This window comes from Entelurus aequoreus, linkage group LG02, assembly GCF_033978785.1.
Source record: "Entelurus aequoreus isolate RoL-2023_Sb linkage group LG02, RoL_Eaeq_v1.1, whole genome shotgun sequence".
In the NCBI taxonomy this organism is placed as follows: domain Eukaryota; kingdom Metazoa; phylum Chordata; class Actinopteri; order Syngnathiformes; family Syngnathidae; genus Entelurus; species Entelurus aequoreus.
The window spans coordinates 54,586,346-54,594,189 of NC_084732.1; the positions used below are offsets into that span (position 1 = coordinate 54,586,346).

Genomic DNA, 7,844 nt, shown 5'->3' on the forward strand with positions numbered 1-7,844 from the left:
AAAGTTAAAAGAGTTTATAGGGATGAGGTAGAACACAAATATACCAGTGGAGATCTTCAGGCAGCTTGGAAAGGAACAAAAGCAATGACCTCCATCTCTCAGGAAAGTAGTGGGAGTAACAGGAATCCTATAAAAAATGAAGGACTAAATATGGCTCACCTCCTAAATTAATTTAATAGTTTTTGTTCTCTCTTTGAAAAGATTGACTTTTCCGATAGTATTTCCCTCCTGAAAGAGTCTTTTAAACCTGATCCAAACATTATCAAGCACGAGCATGTTAGAGAGCTTTTAAAACGAGTCAAAATAAGGAAGGCCCCTGGTCCAGACCTTATTTGTGGGCACTCTCCAATATTGTGCTGACCAATTTTGTAGTGTCCTCCAACAAATATTTAAAATGTCACTGAACTGTAACCAGATTCCTGGCATTTGGAAATTTTCTACTGTGATTGCCATCCCAAAAACATGTACATCTAAACCACTCTGTGATTTTAGACCAGCTACATTAACATCATTAATCATGAAAATCTTTGAAATTTTTTTTATATATAAATATTTGAGGACCTTTTTTGACGATGAATTGAAGTTTAATGTGAACACAGATTTTCTAGTGAAGTGAGAATTAATTCTCAGGAAACTAAATTATTTCTCTGTCAGGCCTGGTATACTCTGTCGTTTTTATTTATTTATATTTATTGAGAGTCTTATGTTTTTATTTTTTTTGTTGGTTTCACTGTCTTTCAGTTAAAGACCAAAACAGCCTGACTAGTATTGTTAAGTCTTGCTCTAAGATTACCGGAGTAAAACTAAGAGATTTAAACTTCTTCTGCAACCAGCAAAACCTCTGAAAAACAAAGAACATTTCAGCCTTCCCAAGCTATGTCCTTGCGGGTGAATTCTCTGTTGCCTTCAGGGCGACGTTATGCCCTTCCATTGTGTAAAACAATTTGCTTTTCTATATCATTCGTCCCCTCTGCACTCAGACTCTTAAACTTTAACATTTTTCACATTGTTGTATTTTTTGTACCGTTTATGTACCGTAATTTCCGGACTATAAGCCGCTACTTTTTCCCCTCGTTTTGGTCCCTGCGGCTTATACAACGGTGCGGCTTATTTACGGCCTGTTCTTCTCCGACACCGACGAAGAGGATTTCGGTGGTTTTAGTACGCAGGAGGAAGACGATGACACAATGATTAAAGACTGACTTTTCATATACCGGTAGGCTGGTTATTTTGATAACGTACAGGCGAGCACTTTGTATTACTTTGCAACGTTGTATTATTTGTACTCTGCACGAATGCTGTTCGCCATGTCAAAGATGTGAAATTTTGATTGAATGATTGAAAGATTTATTGTTAATAAATGGGACGCTTTGCGTTCCCAAACAGTCATCTCTGTCCCGACAATCCCCTCCGTGGTAGCAGGAACCCCTATATACTATGGTAATTACACATCAAAACCCTGCGGCTTATTGTCGGGTGCGGCTTATATATGGAGCAATCTGTATTTTCCCCTAAATTTAGCTGGTGCGGCTTATAGTCAGGTGCGGTTTATAGTCCGGAAATTACGGTATTTATTGACTATTTATTGTGGGCCATGTGGAGGCTTTGCGACCCACGACAACCTGCTGCTTGAGGGATTAATAAAGTTGTTGAATTAAATTAAGTTGTCCAGAGTGTACCCCGCTCTCCGCCCGAATCCAGCTGGGATAGGCTCCAGCACCCCCGTGACCCCGATAGGGACAGGCGTTAGAAAATGGATGGATGGATTAATAATCCATTTTCTACCGATTGTCCCTCATAATTTTGACAAAATAATAGAATATACAAATGACACAATATGTTACTGCATACATCAGCAGTCAGATTAAGAGCCTTTGTTTGTATATATGTATATATACTATTGATTTTTATTTTTTATTTTTCATGAGACAACGATTACTTCTTTGGGAAGAATTATGATCCAGAACTAGGGCTGGGCGATATATCGATAAACTCGATATATCACGGGTTTGTCTCTGTGCGATATAGAAAATGACTATATCGTGATATTCGAGTATACGTTCTCACGCAGTTGCTTTTAGCTGCGGGGCATTAAACTGCATGCGTTTCTCACTCTTTCCTGTCTCTCCTTCTCACAGAGACTTTAAAACATGCGCACTTTCTTACATACGTCACATACTGTCACGTGAGCAACGTCACACGCTCCCGCGGAGCAGACAGGTAGCGACATGGTAACGTTAGCTGTGATGCTAACAGCTAACAGTGTGGTTTGAGTGGTAATACGAGAGAAAGAAGGTGCGAATCTGGTAACAAACGGAGGAATAATTAATTCCCAAGAAAAACAGCATCGTCTGACGGTGGTTTGGCTTCAAGCGGGAATATGTCTTTACATGTCAACATCTCCGTTCGGTGCCACACCAACTAAATGCCGAAGCAACTATTTCCACATCAACACCGGAGGACATATAGTATTTGATATGCAGCTCATTTTTATGTGACACTTATTGAAATATCTTGTGTGTCATCATGCACAAAAGTGAACTTATAGCTTGTTTTAAAATGTCTCTGACAATCTTGCACTTTCTGTTTTGGAAATGACATGAATGTTTGTGCCACTGCTTAATAACTGTTTAATAAATACAGTTTTGCTAAATTGACTTAGTTGTGATTTCCCTCTCTGCATTCAAGTTTAAAATGAGCATATATTAATGCAGTATGAACAAGAATGTTTTAATGTAGACACATAGAATCATCATACTGCTGTGATTATATGTATCAAGTGTTCATTCAAGGCTAAGGCAAAATATTGAGATATGTATCGTGTATCGCGATATGGCCTAAAAATATTGAGATATTAAAAAAAGGCCATATCGCCCAGCCCTATCCAGAACCTTACCTTTTTAAGCCGGAGTATACGGAGGATGAGCTACACTTTTTAAAAGCTGTGTGACAAGCAGATCCAGCTCTAAAACATCATGTAGCAGTATTGTTAAGTGCTAAACAAGAAATAAAAACTACGAACTAGGGCTGCAGGATTTTGAGATAAAAACGATTGCAATTTTTTTTTGAAATTAATGAAAATGCATTAAGCTGCAGAAATAGTGAAAGAAGGAAGACATGTTATTTTTATATATAATATCATCCATCCTGCCTGCGCTAACAAAATAAGAGTCTCAAAAGGCTAGCGCACACAAGCTAGCAAGCTACGGCGTTTGCAGTCAATTAATTTCTTGTAAAGTGTGGATAATATAAATATATATATATATTATCCACACATTCCACAAGTGTGGGTAACTTCACACTCGTTTTTATACACTTTACAATAAATGAATTGACTACAAACTCTGTAGCTTGCTAGCTTGTGTGCGCTAGCCTTTTGAGACTCTTATTTTGTTAGCGCAGGCAGGATGGAGCAGCACTTTTATTGTTAAGACAGAAACTGTGCATTCGGTCTTTACGCTTTTGACAGCAGGTATGGTGCGAACGTTGTTGAAATATAATGTGTTTCTCTATGGAAGTTAATGTGTGTCTTTATTACAAAGCTTTTTTTTTACAATGAATTTGTGTAACATAATTTTTTGTGTTTGAATTTTGTGAACTGATTTTTTTTATACCAAATTATCCTGACAATTTCAGTGAAAAAAAATCGGTGTTTTAAAATTCAGTGTATAAAAAGTCAGTGTAAAAAAAATCACTATATAGAAATTCAGTGTAAAAAAAAAAAGAGTTTCTTGCCAATTTGTTATATTTTTAATACAGGATTTTGAGCTAATTTTATAATCTTTTATTGTACTTAGAATTATGATTTATTCAACCTGTTCAATTGCTGTGCCATGTATTTGTTTGTTTTTGACTAACATTCCTATTGTTACTGCATATCATTGTTTTAGTTTTTCTTAGATCAAGGATGGTCTGTTTTTGTTCAAACCATTTCTTTAATTTTTTCATTTCTTTTGTTTTTGTATTAGCTCTTGTGTATTGTCTTTTGAAAAAATGTGGTTGTATCATTTGCAAATAGTACTAACTGTAAATCATTTGTACCTTTACAAATGTGAGTTGTTTAGAGACTCAACAAATTAGGTCCCAGTATTAATTCTTGAGGTACTCCGCAAGATATATTTAGCACAGTAGACGTATTTGCGCCTAGCTTCACGCATTGCTCCCTGTTGGGTAAGTAGCTTCCTACCCAATTCAAGACCAACCGTCTGATGCCATACCGTTTTAATTTGTTATTTAAAATGTTATGGTTAATTCACCCAGTGACTGCGTGTGTTCTCTCCGCGTTCTCTAGCTTCCTTCCACCTCCAAAGACATGCACCTAGGGATAGGCTGATTGTCTATTGCATTAGTAATCTCTTCAGTTATTTCGACTACCGTGTTTTTCGGACTATAAGTTGAAGTTTTTTTCATAGTTTGGGTGCGACTTATGTGTGAAATTATTAACACATTACCGTAAAATATCAAATAATATTATTGAGCTCATTCACGTAAGAGACTAGACGTATAAGATTTCATGGGATTTAGCGATTAGGAGTGACAGATTGTTTGGTAAACATATAGCATGTTCTATATGTTATAGTTATTTGAATGACTCTTACCATAATATGTTACGTTAACATACCAGGCACGTTCTCAGTTGGTTATTTATGCGTCATATAACGTACACTTATTCAGCCTGTTGTTCACTATTCTTTATTTATTTAAAATTGTCTTTCAAATGTCTATTCTTGGTGTTGGGTTTTATCAAATACATTTCCCAAAAAAATCGACTTATACTCCAGTGCGACTTATATATGTTTTTTTCCTTCTTCATTTTGCATTTTTGGCCGGTGCGTCTTACTTATGCTCCAAAAAATACGGTAGTGCCATAAATGTTGAAATGTTGGCTCTGTATTTGTATTGGCTGTTTGGAAGAGTTCCATTTTAATTAATGTATTGTCAAATGTGTTGTTTATTTAAAAAATTTAATATTTTCAAGTTTTTAAGTTGTTGTTTTTTTTAAATGTGGAAGTAAGAAAAACAGGTCTGTAGTTTGTAAAATTAAGCACTTAAACACAAAATTTGTTGTGTTATTGATCGTAATACAGTTGTTTTTCTTTTTGCAGAACTGCTGCGGAACATTAGAACTCAAGTACTTATCAAACTCATCAAACCATACACAAGAATACACATCCCTTTTATTTCTAAGGTAAGACACTTGGTTGACAACTTGTTTCCCTTTTTTCTTTGGCCATGACTGTTATATTTGAGAAGTGAGATAAATTTGAATGATTTGTACTCTGCAACTATGTCTGTATTAATATAAATGATGTGCAAACAGCTTCACTTAAATTATTCAACATCATTCTAAATTATTTATTACTTTGTTTTCTACATTAATAAATGTGCAGTATTTTGCAATGAACCAACCAAACTGAAATAGCTCAACACATCAAATATTACAAACTGTCACGCGCAGGGTGTGGCAAGTGGCGAGCAGATCACTGCACATACGCGATACTCACGGTGCTGCCTGGAAATGGGAATTTACAGCTTGGCTGTTGAAATGAAAAATGCATCATCGGTGCTGTCTAAAACAGCCTTCACTTCTCACTGGCATTATTTATTTCATTGATAATCGCATGATGTAGCCTATATAAAGTGTTGGTTTGAACTGAATTAGTTCCTAAGTTACCTGAAAGCAACATGATAGGGGACGGCCCTTAACCTTTTGCTGATTGGTCTGCCATGAGGCCACGTCCTTCCAACGCGCTCCACGTAAAAAATGTTTTCAAGAGTCTGAATCGGAAAAAATGAGATTTGATTTAAAAAAGAGAAAAGAATTTGAATCTTAGAAAAAAAATCTTCAAAAAAACACAAGCTCAAAAAAATATATGACTATAAAGACTCCATTCAAAATAATTGTAGTTGTGAATCAAAATTATATTCAACCTAAAAAAAATATGTTCACTTTTTATTTGGAATACACTTTTTAATTTTTTTTTATTCAACATCAAAACTTGAACTTTCGGTTTTAAAGTTATTTTTATCAAGTACAAAAGTCTTGGATCTGGTTTTGCTTTATTAACATAATCCTTGTTAAAGTCTTGAGTTCCTAAAGTCTTGCACGACATGCTTTGTCAAAGGTCATCTTTTTGAGTTTTGCAACTTTTGCTGCCTATTTTTCATAAAATGTTATATGGTGTATAAGGTAAGGCTGTGAAACTATGGCATTATCTAAATCATTATTAAAAGGGCTAATTGCAATTTTCTCAAAACCAGAAAATACAACAACCACGCTATCGGTTAGCTTAGGTTAATTACCCCGAGTGGTTAAATAAAACATACATTTTTAAAGTGTCTATTTTTCACAATTAGTAATTATACTGAATAAAAATTGCTCGTTGGTCTGTTGGAGTTATCCTCAATGACATTTCTGTGTTGGGGACAGGATGGGACAGTGTCATGTGGCTACTTCTGATTTTCTGGAAGCCTTCACACTTTTGTGACACCTGGCTGTCTGTCTTGTAACTACAAAACCAGTAGTGTATTTTAGGGGAATGGTGTGTTTATTAGTAAATAAGAATTACGAGCGAGGAAAAACTGAAATATCCGACACAACAGTTTTCTCTCTTAGAAGCTTTAAATGTCAGATTTGATTATTTTTAATTTAATCAACCAGCCCTATTGTATAGGCAAATGTGCATCCTTGATAACATGGACTTCAGGCTGTGGTGGAGTACAGGAAACAATACTACTTACTGATGTGACTCGGGTGTTCTTGTTCCCGACTGCTCTAATGTTTTTCTTATCTTAAGACGCGAATGAGCACTTTGTTACTAATGTAAATTTACATAACATCAATCTACATGATTACCTCCCCACTGTTGTGTCTCTCAGGAGCTGAATATTGATGTTTGTGATGTGGAAAGTCTGCTGGTCCAGTGCATTTTGGATAAGTACGTATATATATATATTTTTTGCCTTACACCATCCTCTATCCATTTTCTACTGCTTGTCCCTCTTTAGGTCACAGGGGCGTAGAGCCTATCCCAGCTGCAGTTAGAGTAAATAAATATGTCACTTTTATTATTTAGGTGTTCCTTACTACCCTTACAAAACAGGGTGAACAGTGACACTTTTGATGTGACTATTCCTTTGAATTATAATTCAATGGAAACCGGAAGTAAATACAATTGTTCTGTCCTATGTCAAGAAGTGCAGACCTGGCTGCTAGTTTTAGCTGTTATTTAGCTCGCTGTTTATGATTTTGTTTGTTTTCCAGCACAATCCACGGGCGAATCGACCAAGTCAACCAGCTATTAGAACTAGACTACCAGAAGAGAGGAGGGGCTCGCTACACAGCTTTAGACAAATGGACAAATCAGCTGAACTCTCTCAACCAAGCCATTGTGAGCAAGCTCACATGATGCCATTACAAATCAAGAGACAAGGAAAAATGGCATGTTTGAATACATCCATCAAGAATGCTACTGTGCTTCAGACGAGACACCACAAGATTTGAATACAGGCACCGATTTCAAGAAGACTGCGAGAACCCAGGGAATGAGTTCAAACTGTGTTGTTTTGTCCTGAGAGGAAATCACTGAGACTTGTTTTTCATGTACCAGATTGGCAGATCCATGTGCAGATATTTTGGTTGTCCAATGTGTATGAGAAAACATACACAGTATTTTAATGTATACTGTTGCCTGTTGGTAATAAACAACGTCCTCTCAGCACTTAAAAGATTAGGCTTGAATGGAGTATTTTCATCTTGTCATCTGGTTATGCATCGCTGCGCTTCTGACGTAATATGTTTTCTAGCCAATAGGGGCGTCCTTGGGCCCCAACTACTTCCGCTC

General features: G+C 36.2%; 1 protein-coding gene across 1 annotated transcript in view; it reads left to right on the plus strand.

Annotated features, from left to right (window-relative positions):
* cops2 (COP9 signalosome subunit 2) overlaps nt 1-7,699 on the plus strand; it is a 32,441-nt gene extending 24,742 nt beyond the window's left edge. The window contains exons 11-13 of the mRNA XM_062068166.1: nt 5,106-5,188; nt 6,880-6,938; nt 7,265-7,699. Coding sequence (XP_061924150.1) covers nt 5,106-5,188; nt 6,880-6,938; nt 7,265-7,409 — 287 coding nt within the window. The 3' untranslated portion in view covers nt 7,410-7,699. The remainder of the gene's footprint in view (nt 1-5,105; nt 5,189-6,879; nt 6,939-7,264) is intronic.
* Nucleotides 7,700-7,844: the final 145 nt, after the last annotated feature.